At 42.7% G+C, this 17,479-nt stretch overlaps 2 protein-coding genes across 9 annotated transcripts in view; both read right to left on the minus strand.

Annotated features, from left to right (window-relative positions):
- Positions 1 to 7,225, minus strand: part of LOC118079651 (cholesterol transporter ABCA5) — a 50,809-nt gene extending 43,584 nt beyond the window's left edge. Inside the window, exons 1-6 of one of the 5 annotated variants that reach the window (XM_088661416.1) lie at positions 7,058 to 7,225; positions 5,693 to 6,021; positions 3,786 to 3,904; positions 2,848 to 3,052; positions 853 to 1,014; positions 189 to 286 (exon numbers count right to left, since the gene is read on the minus strand). In XM_088661416.1, coding sequence (XP_088517542.1) covers positions 189 to 286; positions 853 to 1,014; positions 2,848 to 3,052; positions 3,786 to 3,890 — 570 coding nt within the window. In that variant the 5' untranslated portion in view covers positions 3,891 to 3,904; positions 5,693 to 6,021; positions 7,058 to 7,225. Of the gene's footprint in view, positions 1 to 188; positions 287 to 852; positions 1,015 to 2,847; positions 3,053 to 3,785; positions 3,905 to 5,692; positions 6,317 to 6,892; positions 6,992 to 7,057 lie in introns of those variants that run through there. The other 4 variants (XM_088661417.1, XM_088661418.1, XM_088661419.1 and 1 more) reach the window with 4 other exon arrangements.
- Positions 7,226 to 11,896: 4,671 nt separating this feature from the next.
- The window catches only part of LOC118079657 (cholesterol transporter ABCA5), a 71,475-nt gene continuing 65,892 nt past the window's right edge, over positions 11,897 to 17,479 (minus strand). For all 4 annotated transcript variants that reach the window (XM_035104064.3, XM_088661414.1, XM_035104065.3 and 1 more), the window contains 3 exons: positions 17,035 to 17,114; positions 15,775 to 15,830; positions 11,897 to 15,029 (listed from right to left, as the gene is read on the minus strand). In XM_035104064.3, the coding sequence (XP_034959955.1) occupies positions 14,925 to 15,029; positions 15,775 to 15,830; positions 17,035 to 17,114 (241 nt within the window). In that variant the 3' untranslated portion in view covers positions 11,897 to 14,924. The remainder of the gene's footprint in view (positions 15,030 to 15,774; positions 15,831 to 17,034; positions 17,115 to 17,479) is intronic.

A 17,479-nucleotide genomic window follows, 5' to 3' on the forward strand; every position in this document is an offset into this window, starting at 1 on the left:
AGCAGCTATGACCTCTTATCCAGGAGCCCACATATTTGCTGATTTGGCTTAGCATAATGTGCAAAGCACACCGTTATATAAAATATCCTGAAATACAAGGGGGGAAACCCATAATACCTTTTGATATGTCAGCTATTACAAAATAATGGTGATTCAGAACTGCTCACATTCTGATTATTTATATTTACCTCTATAATTGCTGCATCAATGTAGATCTGTATGCCTGCGAATCCATAATGCCAGTATGTTTCAGCTTCGCACATTTTGGAAGGGGTAGAACAACTGGCTATGGAAAAATTAAAGCATACGAAGGAAAATCTAAACCTTGTTAATTATTCAAAAGCATCAAAGCTGGGTTGACATTAGGTTTCTGCACTATACATGCAGATTCTAAAAACCTATGAATTTACTCATCTTCACCATTCTAGATACCATACCAGCATGGATAGATTGCCCTACAATTCATGCAGAGGATCAATATACTGATGCTCAGAAATTAATAAAATAGCCATGCAGAGCTATACACAATCAGCAAAACAAGTAGTAGCAGATAGACTTGCTACTGCAAGCCACTCCTATGACTGAAATTGTAACACAATAAGGAGTTCTCTATTCAATGAGTAATGCCAATTGTGCAAGTATCTTGAAAATCTGGGAGCTTGCAAACAGGACCTAAAATAATCATGTAGAAAGGATTCCTAAATATATATTTCTATTAAAACAGTTTTCTCATATTATTATTGTTGACTTCTTTTCTGAGTCTCAATTTTTAAGACAAGGTCAAACGTCTACGTTTTGTACTTTATAATTAACAAGCACACATATTTTATGTATATATTTATTTAAACTTACCTATTGATTCCGTGAGGATTAAAGATCTTGGAGCCACTACAGTAGGAAATCTGAGGTGATAGGACATGGAATCATTGAAAATGACACCCACAAAGTTTTCTGGGTCTTGAAGACTAGCCTCTTCCATTTCTGCCTCACTCGGAAATTCTCTTGCATCTACTGCTGCAAAATAGTAAAGTTACTTGATTAGATTTTAGTAGGAAGCTGCCTAATACAGAGTCAAACCACTGGGTCCATCTAGTTCAGAGATCTCTATGCTGGCTTTGACCAATTCCAGCTATAAAAGCTACTCCTGCTAAAGGTACCATGGGAGTGACAGAAACAGTTACTGTTGAAGGTGACAGAGATCTACCTTGCCATGAGTCCAGAAAGACATGCTGCTCAGAATGCCCAGAGACTATAAGGGAGATGGGCTGTTTAGGGGCTTTTGTTGGGGTAAATATTTAATTCAAGAGGTGTGGTGTTTTTTTACTGTTATTGGGACTGTTTTTGTATTTTATTGTTTGTTAGATCTTTTATGAATTATAATTTTTAGTATATTACCTAGTGACATGTTTTAATTAACACTGTTTGACTGTTTACATTTTGTTGTATTTTGTAACTGAGTAATTTATGCATATTTTTATATTTTTAGCTGCCTTGAGTGTGGCTTCCTATGGAAAGACGGCACATATATAAATGATTATTATATTGACGACTGACAGAAGCTCTTCAGCTCTTCTTGGACCTACCTGAAGATGTTGGGAATTGAACCCAGGTCTGTCTGTATCAAAGCAGATGCTCTGTCACTAAGCTAAGGCCCTCCCCCAATGAGAGGTGCAATTCAACATCTGGAGGGCCACAGGTTCCCTATCTCTGCTGTAGATGAGCATGGCTTTCTTTTATTTCCAAAATGGGAGGATTTTTTCATTTTCCTTTGTGGCTCAATTCTGTTCATTATGCTAGATACGGTGCAAGTATCACCCACTGAAACACTGCCAAATCTGGCAATATCATCACAGAGCCTGTATCTTTCACACAGAAGCAACCTACAGAGAGGATCAACTCTATTCTGCTTATGAAGGGTGAGGTGGAAAGAGTGTGGAATACATATATAGCGAGCTGGGCCAAGAAAATCTTGCTGGTGCCCCATAGCTGACAGCAAGAGCCACAACTTTTTTCCTGCTCTAAAAGCATTCTTAGAAATGTTAACATATGAAAATATTATGCAAATTGTGGCACAAACCTATACCCAAATTCTTTCAAGTATCCAGCAATACCGCTAATACAACATAAGGCTGTAATAATTAAAATATCAAGAATAAATGGATAAGGCAAAAATATCTTAGAAAGTTATCACAGCTCCTGAGTTGATACTAAAAATGCAGTACAAATAAGAAATAAACAAATTGTTTTAAAATGCCAAAATGACAACTGTGAAACTGAGCTTTAAAAGCACACCACAGTATTGTCTAGTAGTGTCATACCTCTGGATATGAATGCTGCAGGTTGCGTACAACACGGGTTACGAACGCCCCAAACCCAGAAGTAACGGAACAGGTTACTTCCGGGTTCGGCGGTGTGCGCATGCGCAGAAGCATCAAATGACGTCGTGCGCATGCGCAGAAGTGCTGAATTGCAACCCGCGAGTGCGCAGAAGCAGGTTGCATACTGCTCATGTTGCGAAAGGGGCTCCGGAACGGATCCCATTCGTAACCAGAAGTACCACTGTAGTGTGCTCTACAACTAAAGAAAGTGAAGATTTGGCTACATATTTATGTTTAGGTTTGAAAGAGCATTACATCCTTTTTTGTTACTTTCTATGTTTAGTATGAGCAAAACATGCAACAAACTCAAGCGGTTTAAACTTTTCGTATCTATGCAATAAGATACATATTTTTCTCTGCGGATGTCTTATGCATCATTCCATTTATTGTAATTTCCCAGTAAAATCAAGAAGGAAAACCACACAAGACAAATTTATGAAAGACAATGCAGCATGACAACTCATGGTACCTTCTGGGCAGTATTCTGAAGTCACTTTGTGCATAATTGTTCTTGTCATATTAGTCACTGGTGTGTAGCCAATAATAAACTCAGAGATGCTGGAGCAACTCGTAGAATCAAGATTACAATCCGGAACTTCATCATGTCTTTTGTTAGGCTGAATCATGCTTATTATTATTAGCAAACCTAAAAAGGTAAGTGGAATCAGGACTTCCTGTATATAGGGAACAAATAAGTTAAATAGTAAAAGAAGAAAAGAACCAAGAGAGCCACAGTTGCATTTATGCACACAGGCCCAATGAAGAGAACCAGCTTAGGTACATATAACGGAGGAGGGAGGCTGCAGCATTTACTACAAAACGAAAAGATGAATGAGCTTTATGTAACAAAATGTACATACTGCTCAATAGTAAAACCTCAAAGTGGTGCGCAATTCTGCATCATATGCTATTAATAGTTTTAAAATGTATTAGCAACACTTAGAATTCAAAGGGAGATTGATATATGGTTTATTTACACATATATACAAACTGAGCCTATGTTGTTCACAGCATTAACACCCCAAAAGTGTTTTGTTTCTCCCTTATCCACATCTTTGTCTTTGTCTCCCTTAGCCACAGCCTTGGATTCAAACAGAAATCGAACATTTCCTACTCTTTCTCCAGCTTGCTGCTTTACTTCTAGGTCATATCACTCCAAAACTCTACTCCAAACTCTGGCTTTGTCTGTTGAGGGAGGAGGCCCCACCCATTTGCCATCTCACACCGAACCCCTTAACGGCTCACCACCCAGGCTATCACTTCACCAGGAGGCTAGTCTGTCTATTCCGAAGAATAAGAAACCTTGATTTAATTCTAACATTCGCTGGATCCAGGGATTGGAGTGGTCTGGCACACAGCTTAGCACTCCAAACTCATAACAGCATATAAAAAAAAAAATCAACTCACCTGAACACTAGCCTTTTTAGTCCTCCATTTAACTAGACAGTTCTTGTATAAAAGAGCTCTGGTCTGTCGCCACACTCCTATTTGCCTCAGAGGATCCGGAGACATTTTTTATGTGTAGCCTGAAAAGCAAAGTAATACATGAGTGCCTTTGCACTTTTAAAAATGCCCTTTAGTTAATTTTCACCTTTAAAAATGCCCAGCAATAGTTAAAACCACCATCTCTTACATATCTTATAGTTAATCCTGGGTCTTTCTGGATGCTCATTCACAAGTTCTATTTTATCCCTCATTTAAATGGCCATAAACATTTACTGTATCCTCATTTAGGAATGAGTCACATTGAAGTAGTCCCCCATTAAGCCAGTTTAAAAGCTGCTCTAGGACTTGTTTGATGTTAACCACCACCATTATAATCCCATCACAGATCAAATGGAGTCTTATCTCTTTTCAACAGGCACAGATATTTTCAAAGCTAAATTCTTTCTCTTGGCTCACTCATCACCCAAACACACAGACCCTCACAGTTCTGGTCCTGTGAGTAGAACAAGCCCTCACAGACCCAATCTAGTTCACCCTGCATATGGAGCAAGTAGGAAAACTAATGTGGTATAGTCAGTGCGCTGCATAAGGATTAGGGAGACTCAAGTTTGGCACAATGTTCACTAGCTGACCTTGGAACAGTCACTTTCTCACATACTAAGTCATCTCACAGAGCTGGTGTAAGGAAAATAAGGGAGGAGAGCATATAGCCTTGAGCTGCTTAGAGCAAATGTGGAATATAAAATATATTCAACAATAAGTAACACTTATGAAAACACTATTGAGGAGGTTCTGAACTTCATTGTCTTATCTTAGTTTTTCTTCCTAGATCGCACAATTCATCTGTGTCTGAGTGCCACAACTGTCGACCCCTCTCCTGCACTGTGAACATTCACCACATATTTATAGGCTAGTAATCTGGAATTTTTGTAATAGGCAGGCAAGTCACCATACAATCAACATACCTATCACAAGTTCATATCGATTATCCGCATAAGCTCCCTCTCCCAAAGGTTCGGTGACAGGGTTGCAAGTAATTCTAAATAAGGAATCGCTTAAGGTATTCTGAAAACTAATAGCTATCAACCTCTGAACAGATTTCCTCAGACTTGAAGGAATCAGATATTGCAAGATTCTGAACTTCGGCAAGCAATGACTGGCCCACAACAGTGAATTAATTCTAAAGGGCTCCTTCACTAGAGCCGTTCTACCTCAATCCAGATAAAGCACCAAACAGATCAAGTGCATGACCTGATCCATGTATCTGTTCTCTCTATATAACAGGGTAGTTCAAAGGTTGCCACGGTGGCTATGAAATCCTGAGTCACTCCTTGTATAATAAGGTCTCGTGTGGATTATTGCAGCCCCCACTCAGACCAACAGCCCAGAAATCTCCAACACGGTAAAACTGAGACCACCACAGAGATGGTTAGAACCTCAGTGTCTCCTCTCAGCCCAACACTGATGGGTAAAAAAAAACACACACACAGAAAAGAAAAAGGAATTCCTATGAAATACAGCTGTTTTGCCTGACCCTAGCCATCTATTCACCTGTGATGCTTTGCAGATAATGCAGCTGGACATCTCCAAGACAGAGTAAGACACAGTGTCACACCACCTAGGTTTCTGTAGCACATGCCAGATCGATCCCTTCATCCAGGATTAAATCCAGGACAAAAAAAAAAGAAATTTCTACCTTCTCCATGGCAAAAAAAAAATCCTTCACCTGAACAGTTTCCACCTTACATCTCTCTCAACAGCACCTGCTTAAACGAGTTCCTTGGACAGTAGTCTTTCAGAATAGCCAGGCATCAAATGCTTAATTAAAAAGTAATGGTTTTTTTTTAATTTAAAAAGTATTAACCAACCTGTGGAGACTGAAAACAATCTGCTCGGGAGAGGAAACGTGCAGGATCCCTGTGTCTTGGCTCTTCTGGGATCCCAAACTCAAGACAACAGAATCCTGACCCTATATGACGTCTGGCACCAGCCACACCCGTGGATGTGAAAGTCTTAAGATGGACAAGCAAGAACAGGAGTCAGCGGGAGGCCGGTAAAAGACCCCAGGCAGGAAGCAGGGCAGCCACGGTGTTCCCACTGGCCCTCAGCCACACTTCAGCTCATCATCGCCTTGCCGTCTCCTGGTTGGCATTTCGGTCCCCAACTTAGCGACGTGCCAATCACGTCCTCCTTCTCACTGCAGGAAGATGACAATTAATAGAAAGCAGCAGCAAGCAGCCCCCAAGGAGCCAGACCAGGCGGTGGCAACGGAGGCAGCTTAATGGGCCGGTGGCTCTGTTGTCGGACCTAAATGGCAGCCCAGAGAGGAGAGGATTCAAGCAGTGGCGGCAGCAGGCAATCCTAAAACACAAGGAGGCAGGCAGGTACTGGAGCAGAGGAGCAATGAAAAGGAGGGGGAAATGAGGATAAGAGAAACTGCGCCTGTTTCCTTGCTGGCCTTCATCCTGCCCTAAGCTTCCTTTTTTTTTTTTGCCTTCTCACTGTCTCCAAGCGACGCCTGACTGAGTCGATTTGAGGGATGCATTAGGGCGCTGGCTCCATGCCCGAAAAAGCAACCCATGCACCAGCCTCCGCGCCTTTCAAAGCGCAAAGGTCGGTTCCTTGCCCCTCAAGTCAAGGGCAACGAGGCATTTGGAGAAGCTGCAGCTGCTGCTGTGGTGGGACAGCCCCCACCCCCATAGGCGTATCCAAGGGGGGAAGCTGCTTCCCTTGAATAAATACAAATCTGAGGTCCCGTCCCCCCCCAAAAAAATCCTGGCTACGCCTATGCGCCCCCCCTCCAAACAAACCCAAAAGCCTCTCCTCCCTTTTACCACCAGAGTGGCTGGGGCCACCAAGTCAGATGGGCGGGGTACAATAATTTTAATTGTTGTTGTTATTATTATTACCCCCCACACTAATTTATCCTGCCTTCCCTCACTTGCTTTCCCCTCATGGATGCTTTAGCATTACAACCGGGGTTGGGCTAGATGACCCCTCGGGGTGCCCCCTTCCAACTCGACGATTCCAGCATCCCTCCCTCTCCGGCTCCCGCCCTTTCGCCTCACCGCAGCGTCGCCCCTCCTCACGGCGGTTTCCTTCCCGTGCCACCGCTCCCGGCCTGCGCGCGCAGCTGCTGCTGCTGCCGCCTCTGGACGGGAAGGCCTTTGCTTCAGGCCGCAGGAACCCGGAGCGGCAGCTACTTCCCGCCTCCGCCGCCCTTCTTCACTCACCTGCGCCTTTGGTGAGGGGACCAGGGAGCCGAACTCGTCACCTGTCCTTGGGGCGGGGGGGGGCGCCTTATCCGCCCTAAGTTGTCGGTAGAGCTGCCGACTCAGAGGCAAAGACCGGCAAGCATCTTTCCTCGCTGCTCTCGCTTTGCCGTCTTCGTCTCTGTGTGTGTGTACTGCGGCCAATAAGGAAATTAACCATGGGCTGTAGCCAAGGGCTATTCAATTAACTGAGGTTCTCAATCAACGGAGGTCCTCCTGCCCTCCAATGTGCGTGTGCAAATTAACCATGGGCGTGGCCAAGGGGTGCTCAATTAACTGACTTTCTGCCTTCACCCAGCTGAAGCTTGTCCCGCCCGTTAATTCCTCTTGTTATTGTTATTATTTTTACCCGTGATTTCCCAGATAATTCGGCTGTTCACGCCCCCCCCCCAAATCCCTGCTACGTCCATGAAATTAACCTCAAGGATTCGTTTGATTTATTCCAGACCTTCCCTATTTTCCAGGGACACCCCTGATTTAGAGAAGCCGTCCCAACTTCTGATTTGATTCCGAAATGTCCCACTTTCCCTTAGACCAGGCGTACCCAAACTTCGGCCCTCCAGATGTTTTGAACTACAATTCCCATCATCCCTGACCACTGGTCCTCTTAGCTAAGGATCATGGGAGTTGTAGGCCAAAACATCTGGAGGGCCAAAGTTTGGGGATGCCTGCTTTAGATGTCCCTATTTTCATGGGAGAAATGTTGGAGGGTATGGAGTTATTTGACCCCCCCCCCAAGCCATCTGAAGGCAATCCTGTATAGGGGTTGGTTTTTTAAAAAAATGTTTACTGTATTATATTTTTTTAATATGTTGGAAGTAACCCAGAGTGGCTGGGGCAACCCAGTAAGATGTGTGGGATATAAATATTAAAATTATCATTATGGAATCGGACGTCCCTATTTTCAACCGAGAAGTGTTCGGGGGCATGTTACTCTGAAGCGAGGTTCCTTAGGATATGGCCTCTTTGCCTTAAACAAGAGGTGCAGGAGGGAGGGCAAGGGGAACTGATAACTGATTACGAGACTTTTTATTTCGCTCTGTACCACTACTCTTCCTTCATGAGCATGAAAAGATTGTTTGGATTCCGAAAAACCTTTTCTGAAAATCTGAAATGAAGAGATTCACAATTTATGTAAAGTGAGTTCTTGCGTTCAGAAGAGTACTGTACTGTAGTCCCAAATGTGTAGAGTTAAATAAAAAGTCATCAGGTACCTGTGTTCAGAGGTTTGAGGCAATAGTGTTATGCTCTGTGCATGCAGCTTTGAACAGCAAGTCCTGCGTTGTTTGGCATTGCTTCTGAAAAGATCCCTGGCAGTTTCAAAAGTGATTTGACACAGCATTCGAGGGGAGGGGCACAACAGCTCAAAAAACACAATACCAAATGTATCTCAAGACATCTGGAACTAGACAGACAAATGGCTGTATCCAGCTATTGGCCCAACAATCCAGCATTTCATTCTCAGTGTGACCAACCAGGCACCTTTGGGAAGCACAAAAGTGATTCTTCACACAGTGCATCCTCAAACTATGAAATTTGCTTCCATAACATGAAATGTTGGAACACCAACTCAAATGGCTTTAAAAAGGGATCAGAGGATCCTGTCCATGATTACACCTTATGAAGGCCAAATTACCTTAGCTATATTCCTCCAGTAACTTAGCTATACATGTTACTAGTTATGATGGCTATATTAACACTAAAACCCAGCCAGATGGGTGAGGTATAAATAAAATTATTATTACTACGGTATATTACTTCTGAATACCAAGTTCCTAACAAATCACTAACAAATTTGGCTGATCGCCGAAGAATTGATGCTTTTGAATTATGGTGCTGGGGGAGACTCTTGAGAGTCCCATGGACTGCAAGAAGATCAAACCTATCCACCCTGAAGGAAATCAGCCCTGAGTGCTCACTGGAAGGACAGATCCTGAAGCTGAGGCTCCAATGCTTTGGCCACCTCATGAGAAGAGAAGACTCCCTGGAAAAGACCCTGATGCTGGGAAAGATGGAGGGCACAAGGAGAAGGGGACGACAGAGGACGAGATGGTTGGACAGTGTTCTCGAAGATTTCAACATGAGTCTGACCAAACTGGGAGGCAGTGGAAGATAGGAGTGCCTGGTATGCTCTGGTCCATGGGGTCACAAAAAGTTGACTGAACGACTAAACAACAACAAACAAATCACAAGCAGTGAGGTGCTCTTAGGCATCTGCACTGCTTCTGGGTTTCCCATTGGCATCTGGCTGGTCATTGTGAGAACAAACTACTGAATTATATAGGGTGACATTTGGTCTGACCCGGCTTCTGACTTCCCCATAAAGCAGTCAGCAGTATGATTTACTGACCATTTTAATATTATTGATTACGTAATTCAAACACTTCGGTCATGGCAGGAAGGCCAGATACAAAAAGTGCTTTAAGACAGACAAGGTTCCAGTAGTGATGCAGCGCTGGTAGTTTTGAGAGTCTAATAATTTGCAAACACACGTAACAACAAATGCTTTAATGCTAGCAGAATCGAAGTCCCCTGCCCTCCAGAGAAGGGAGCAGGAGGATGGAAGACAGATATGGGTCGGTGTGGCTTGGGTCACTCAGTTCTGTGACCCAGCTATCCTATCACTTGCGGTCCCCACTCACACCCATATTAGCCCATCTCTGGTTGGTCTATGGATGGGGCAATCAGGGCAGACTAGAGGGGAGACTTCTTTCTGGACCACTTAGAGCCTTAAGGGAGACAATATGAGGCAAACACCCAGTGTGGAATTTTACCTTCTATTTTGCACCACCTTGTACTTTCAGTTCTCTTTTCTATCAAAACTGTATTGGGGTGCAGGCATAGGGCAGGGACCATATTTGGGGAAAACGTATACCCTTCAGACACCTCTCAGTTCCTCTCTGAGATGGCATGAGGTTTGTGAGGGTAAGCAGCCATAGTTGTTTAAATTGCCTGCTCTTGTCTTATGCCATTCTTCCTTCCTGTGTCCCTCAGCAGGCAAGCTGGGGGCATCCAGTGCCAGCAAACAGGCTGTCAGTAACACTGGAATGTATATGTATGAGAGCAGATTTATGGAAGCTATAAGCATTAAAGTGCAGCTTGTTATACCCAAGTCCTGTGTTAGTCCTCATCTTCAGTTTCCTCCTACTCTGCTTCCAGCTGCCGGCACAAAAGTGCTTCAGCGCTGTTAGCATTAGAATTCAAATAAATTATTCAAATCTTTAAATTGTAACGGCATGCCCACCGGGATATCCACCGTGGGTACTTAGTGACCCATTAGCATCCATCAAGATTAAGGAACTACATCCGAAATGTGCACACAGTCCTCTTCTTGCACTCAACATTTTTGCACTACTCATTGCTGAATCAGTGCCACCTAAATCTCCTCTACCCTCTTTCATCTTTGGTGGTGGCTGGGGGGGGGGTGGCTCCCCACCCTCCCCAAGACCAACTCTCCCAAACCAACTCCCACTTAAAAGCTTTTCCTTGTCAGATAATTCATTTGCGGCCCACTGTTCATGTAGTAAGAAGTCCTGGAAATCGATTTTGTTTCCTTTCTAGTACTTTTCTTCTCCCAATCTGTTCTATCCTTATAGGTGTCTCCATAGGAATTGGCAAAGGAGTGTCCATTCACCTCCTGCTTCCTTGCCAGGGGCACAGGTCCCCAATAAAGGAGAAAGCCTGGTGTGGAAGAAGAAATGTAGTTGATTTAAGTGAGACACTAAGCTGTCATTAGTCAAAGCTCATTTTCCAACTTGCAAATAGCCCTGTAAGGAAGACATCGTTGCTTTAGAATACGCAACGCCTGCCCTTCAACTTATTTCTCTCTCCCCTCAAATCTGATTTCCCCCTCACATCCCTAACTTTAGAACAGCTGTTCATACCTCTCCAGGCCAAGCAATTTGCACTCTGGTCTTCACCTCCTTGCTACCAATTTCAAGTTAAAGATAATTGTAGAGAATCAAAGCTACATATGTAGTGCAGTGGAAGATTAAATCAATTCTTAAAAGCCCCCAAAGTCTTGCTCAGAAACGTGTTTTTGCTTACATACCTCTTTTGTAAATTTGGGAGTAATGAAGCTTTCCTAGGCTGCATACAGGCCATACTTTTGAAGCATATTTAAAGCACCCCCACAACGATAGTCCTTGACATCAAAATGCCTGTCTGCATTTCCCCCTATTCAATCCAGATTTACCCCTTCTGGGGGAAATCTGCCTGGTTAAAATACCAACCAGTTAGCAACAATCTGTTTGTGGTATCTCAACCATCTTTTTAAAGTACTGAGCCCCCTAAAACAATAGCAGCATAACTTCGACTTGTGTAAAAACCCTTCTCAAACAGGAAGGCATGACAAATCTTGCAAGCGAAAATTGTGCTTGAGAAACAGCCTTCCAACATCAAAAATAACATGATTTTATAGCAACAAGATTTTGGAGGATCGTTCTTCATATATACACATATTTTTCCACATCTTAGTTTTGCGTTTCTTCTATTAATTTAGCAAAGTCAGAATAAAGTAGCAATAGCAAGAATCTCTAGAACCTAATGGAAAAATCAACTTTTCGTAAGAGTACTGGTACATGCTGAATCAAAAGCAAGTCTGCATGAATCCAGCATTTAACTTTCATACTATAGAGTTAGTCAAAGGTTAATATTCTTTAATTAATTAAGTACAGATATTTTAGACCTTTGCATGGAATTCAGCTTACACTAGGGGTGTACTAATGTGATCTCCTCTTAATCATTTTTGAAGTATTCTCTTTATATCCCAATCATAAATTGATTACATTCAAGTATGGCTATACGAAACATAGATCTTTATTACTTCCCAGTGATACTGGAACAGCTTCGTTATGTTTTTCCATAGTTATCATCATCAACAACAACAACAACAACAACATCATCACAATAAATACAAGGTTGTGGTGTGCATGGCTACAATTTCACTGTCAAGGAAAGACCTGAACAAAGAAAAGTTTGCCTGCCAAAAGTGGTAGATCTTAATGTGTTGAAACTCTCAACTGAAATAACCACAATGATGCAACAATTCAACATGCTATAGGCTATTAAGGAATGTACAAATAGATTTAGCTATTTGGTTTTCACAATCTGCATTTGTAAACGTGAAATAAACCTATTTATTTAAACTATTTAAATGTACTTGTGCATGCAGTATAGGCTTCTGTGCAACTTGCAACAGTGACACAATTTAGACTTACCATTCAAAACAATTTATATACTTGGCAGCCTTATACTACACTTTATGTACATGTATTTGGATTTTGTTGACTAATATGTGGTTGTTCAGAGTGGTTTATAATGCAATCCTACAGCCTTAAAGTGCAATATATTTCTGGGACTTGACCCAATAAATCTCTCTTCTAAGCTAGTGAAATGCTGATTATGCCCAACTGACCTGCAGTGCTATAAGATCATGTGGCTGGTATTTAGCCCATGCAACACAAAAGGAAAGGGGCTTGGAGATGAGGGCTAGAGCATAGTGTTTACAGTCATTACAGTGGTACCTCGCAAGAGGAAATTAATTCGTTCCACGAGTCATTTCGTATTGCGAATATTTCGTCTTGCGAAGTGCGGTTTCCCATAGGAATACATTGTAATTTAATTAATGCGTTCCTATGGGCCAAAAAGAGCTCTCCTTTCAATGAAATGGCGCCATAGCAAAGCAGCTTAAGGCGCAATCCAGCGCTCACAAACCCCGACTCGCCCGCCGAGCCCAGGAGCAGCCACAGCAGCCACATTGCCCCCAAGTGCCACGGCCGCTCCGGACGTTTTAAGGCTCGGGGGAGGAGGAAGCAGGAGGAGGGCCAGGGAGAGGCTCCCTCCCTCCTTCCCCAGCAGCCAGACCCTTGCGCCCAAGCAGACAGCCCGTTTGCGCGCAGGCAGTGTCTGGTTGGCCTCTCCCGTTCGCGCACAGGTGGCTTAAGGTGAGAGTGAGGGGGGGATCTAGCTGCTGTTCGGCGTCCGTTTCGGTGCGGCAGCGCCAATCACCAATCGCCATGTCCCTGTGGAAGCCAGGCGATGGCAGCAGCGGAAGCATGAGGCGAGCGGGCTCCCCGGAGAAGGCTCGATCTGACTTTCTCCTCGCGACGGTGAAAGGGCATTTTGCACAGAACATAAACAGAAGGCACTTTGTTCAAAGTTTGCCTCTACAGCTCATGGGGCAACACTAACACTACTCTTGGGCTTCCATCCCAACCAGGCTCTTCAGCAGCAGCTCTACAGATAACAGGACCCAGCAGGAAACGCCACTAAAAAATGGCAACCGGGTTGGGAGAGCACTTGACAAAGCAAAGCTAAGCTTAAAGCTAAGCCCAGCAAAGCTAGTCCAGAAAAAGGGAGCATGTCTTTGTAGCAAACAACCGAGCACCCTGCAACAAAAGAGCCAGCCCACCCATGGACGACCATAGGCCCCATTTTATGTTTTTATTGCTGTAAACCGCTTTGATATATATTTTTATGATACAAATGTAAATAAAATAAACTTCTGCTACTCTACTCAGGTTGCAGGTGTAAGCACACCAAGCCAACATGCACAACATGTCATTCTAGGGGGACCCCCAACAAGGTGCATGCATGGAGATATTTTGTTTGACTGAGCTGGTTCCATCGTAACAATAAAGGGCTTTTAAAAAAAACGATCTGTCTGTTGTCGTGTGTTTCAGTGGTGTGAGTGCTGTGTTTAGGGACCTGAAGTGGAATTGACAAGGTGTTGATTTCCACCCAGCTGGTGCTAAGTGTATTTACGCTACCACAGTTAGTGTGAGTGTCATGCATGCATGCTGTTGTCTGGTTGTCTGTTGTGTGTACTGGGTGGAACAGCCTTACCTGCTGGGAGCTGTGTCTGAATTTGCTGCTGTGCCTTCTGTTGCTCTTGCTCCTTTTTCTCAGCCATCATACAATGGGGGTTGTATGAAATGGGAGTTTGTGATGCCAGAACTGCCAATGTTCCTGTCCCGGGGCAGATTTCCTTACTTTGGGTTGCACAGTAAGATCAACTTGAGCACTTGACATACAAAGAAAATTCCAATATGAATTTCTCCAGAAGTTTGAAGAAGATTAAATAAATGCTAAGTATTCTATTTTGTGGTTTATTACAAATTGAGGTGTACCTGAGCTTTGAGCCACCTGAATAATACCTGCTAGTCTAGGGAACTCTTGTGATTTAGCTTACATAAAAATGCCTGCAAACTGATAGGAGTTACCAGGGTGAACCAGAACAATGTCAGTATGGCCTTTAGCAAAAATTTCCTCTGAAAAATATCCATATAAAGCAATTGCTATACTGTAGATTGCTCAATGATGTCACAAAATGTTCTCCCTACAACTTCTTCAGAGGTGGTTCTTGAAATCAAGCTTCATGAACTGCAGCACATTTAAATGCCTTGTAATGATACATTTTTAAAAAATCTGTAGTTTTCTTCTACTAAATAGGATACCACATACTTGTACTGACTCATGAAATTTGGTATATGAAATTTTAGAGTAGAAAGCATAGACTGCACCCAAATAAGTAAATTCTAATTTGCCCTCTTTCTGCCATGGCTACAAAACGTTTCACATAAAAAGAGCAAGTCATAGATAAAAGACATTTATAATGTTGATGTATGTAAGGCAAAGAAGGTGAATAGGCTCCATTTTGCATTTTTAGGTGAAACCAGTGTTATTTATACTTAGAATTGTTTGGGAATATGTTTCCGATTCACTGGGCTCATACACATTCCAAAGGAAGGAAACAAAGATGACGAAAACAGTCCTTTAAAAAAAAGTTGAAGAATGAAACAGCTAAAATTGTACAACGTGGACCAGATCAGAAAACCACTCTCTCCTGGGCTCGTTGCCACCAAAGTGTGCTGTTTAGTGTTCCCAAACTACTGTCTTCCTCCTCTTGCTCTTTTGCGAGTTCCACAAATACCTAAAACGAGTAAGAGCTTCATGAATATGTTAAGTTACAAGCGGAATGCATAGGAGAATTTTGCTTAACTGCAGACAAAATGGTAGCCCAAGTTATTAGAGAGTTTGAAATCTCCACAAGCAGTAAACCAAGACTAAAACTTGGGTTGCAAACCACAAGCCCAGGTTTAGATGTATCACTAAGCCAAAGAATGACTTAGCTTTAGTTAGTACAGTGGTACCTTGGGTTACAGACGCTTCAGGTTACAGACTCTGCTAACCCAGAAATAGTACCTCGGGTAAAGAACTTTGCATCAGGATGAGAACAGAAATCACGTGGCAGGGGCAGTGGGAGGCCCCATTAGCTAAAGTGGTACCTCAGGTTAAGAACAGTTTCAGGTTAAGAATGGACCTCCAGAACTAATTAAGTTCTTAACCCAAGGTACTACTGTAGAGAAGAAGCAGGAGTGTTGTGGCAACGTTATTTGCTCCCAGAACCCAAACATTTGCACATTTGTGCTAAGCCATGGTTTGGGCTAAAAAAAATTGTGTCATGTTAATTTACAAAACATTTGTGAACTTGGAAAGCTATAATAAAATCATCACCAGATATGAGACGTGTGAATGTTTTCTGTGACCATGTTTTCTGTAAATATAGCTAGCTTACAGAAGCAAATAATTTATTTTACAAAATATAAATTTGAAAACCATGAAACAGTATGTTCTGTGGAAAGCTACATTATATTTTTTAAGTCTGTTTAAATTACCTGTTCAAGTGTTGCTTGAGAGAAGCTGTACTCTTCAACATCAAATGCATGTTTTGCTGTTAAAAGTGATAGAAAGAACTCCTTACTCAACAGTAATTAATTATACCTAAAAAAATTACTTTACATGGACATGCATATTAAAATGAAACCTGTCTCTCAACATCAGTAAAAATAGAAAACACTGATCAATCTGAATGTCATAAGCATTAAGATGTGCACATCCTATAGCTCCTAGCAGTTTCTGGCTCCCGCATGTACAGACACATCAGCGGTACATTGTCCCTGCTGTTCCCCTAGAATTCCAGTGACCAGGAAAGCCACTGTGTGTATTGCAGTACAGTATACAGTGGTACCTCGGGTTACAAACTCTTTGGGTTACAAACTCTGATAAGCCAGAAGTATTACCTCGGGTTAAGAACTTTGCCCCAGGATGAGAACAGAAATTGTGCACCAGTGGCAGCCCCTATTATTAGCAAAAGCGCACCTCGGGTTAAGAACAGTTTTGGGTTAAGAACGGACCTCTGGAACGAATTAAGTTCATAACCCGAGCTACCACTGTACCTTGGTTCTTGAACGGCTTAGTTGTCGAACAAATCGGCTCCCAAACACCGCAAACCTGGAAGTGTTCTGGTTTGCGAACGTTTTTTGGAAGCCGAACGTCCGACACAGCTTCTGCTTGAGTGCAGGAAGCTCTTGCAGCCAATCGGAAGCCACACCTTGGTTTTCGAACAGTTTCGGAAGTTGAACAGACTCCCGGAACAGATTAAGTTTGAGAACCAAGGTACCATGTATACCTCATCTGCACATGAGGAGCTTCCAGAAGACTTTAATATTTAAGGATGCAGGCACTAGTCAAGCATAGTGTATGGTTGTGAGTAGACAACAAGTTAATGTGTCAAGAGGAAGTCCTGCACCTCTTTAATTGCTCTAAAAGTTAACAGACTACAATGTGCCTCATGAAGGCAAAACAGGAAGGCAACATACCCACTGACCAGGGGTTTGGATAAGGGAATGTATTATTTACAAAGAGAATTGTGATTCTGAGAGATGTGATGATGGGGGTGTCGAATGACAAAATGAATTCAGGTTAACAGGTGGTTTGGATAGAAAATTGAGACTCAGGTGGAGTCTCAATAATTAGTAAATTAATTAACCGTAATTAATTAATTAACAGGAGTCTCAATAATTAGTAAATTAATTAACAGTAAATTAATTAAATATAAATTAACAGCAATAATAATTAGTAAATTATTACTTCACCTTCCTCCAGTTTAGAAAACGATAATGCAAGTGAGTGGACATCTTCCTTTGGGATTTTGTAAGCCAAAATAGATTCAAAACTGCAACAAAGATAAAACAGGCATCAGCACATTCAGCAACAACTAAACAGAAATGACGCGGGTGGCGCTGAAATGACGCGGGTGGCACTGTGGTCTAAACCACCGAGCCTAGGGCTTGCCGATCAGAAGGTTGGTGGTTTGAATCCCCGTGACGGGGTGACCTCTCGTTACTCAGTACCACCTCCTGCCAGCTTAGCAGTTTGAAAGCACGTCAAAGTGCAAGTAGTAGATAAATAGGTACCGCTCTGGCAGGAAGGTAAACAGCGTTTCTGTGCACTGCTCTGGTTCGCCAGAAGCAGCTTAGTCATGCTGGCCACATGACCCGGAAGCTGTACGCCGGCTCCCCTGGCCAATAAAGCGAGATG

The sequence above is a fragment of the Zootoca vivipara genome, chromosome 2 (genome assembly GCF_965207765.1).
Source record: "Zootoca vivipara chromosome 2, rZooViv2.hap1.1, whole genome shotgun sequence".
Classification (NCBI taxonomy): domain Eukaryota; kingdom Metazoa; phylum Chordata; class Lepidosauria; order Squamata; family Lacertidae; genus Zootoca; species Zootoca vivipara.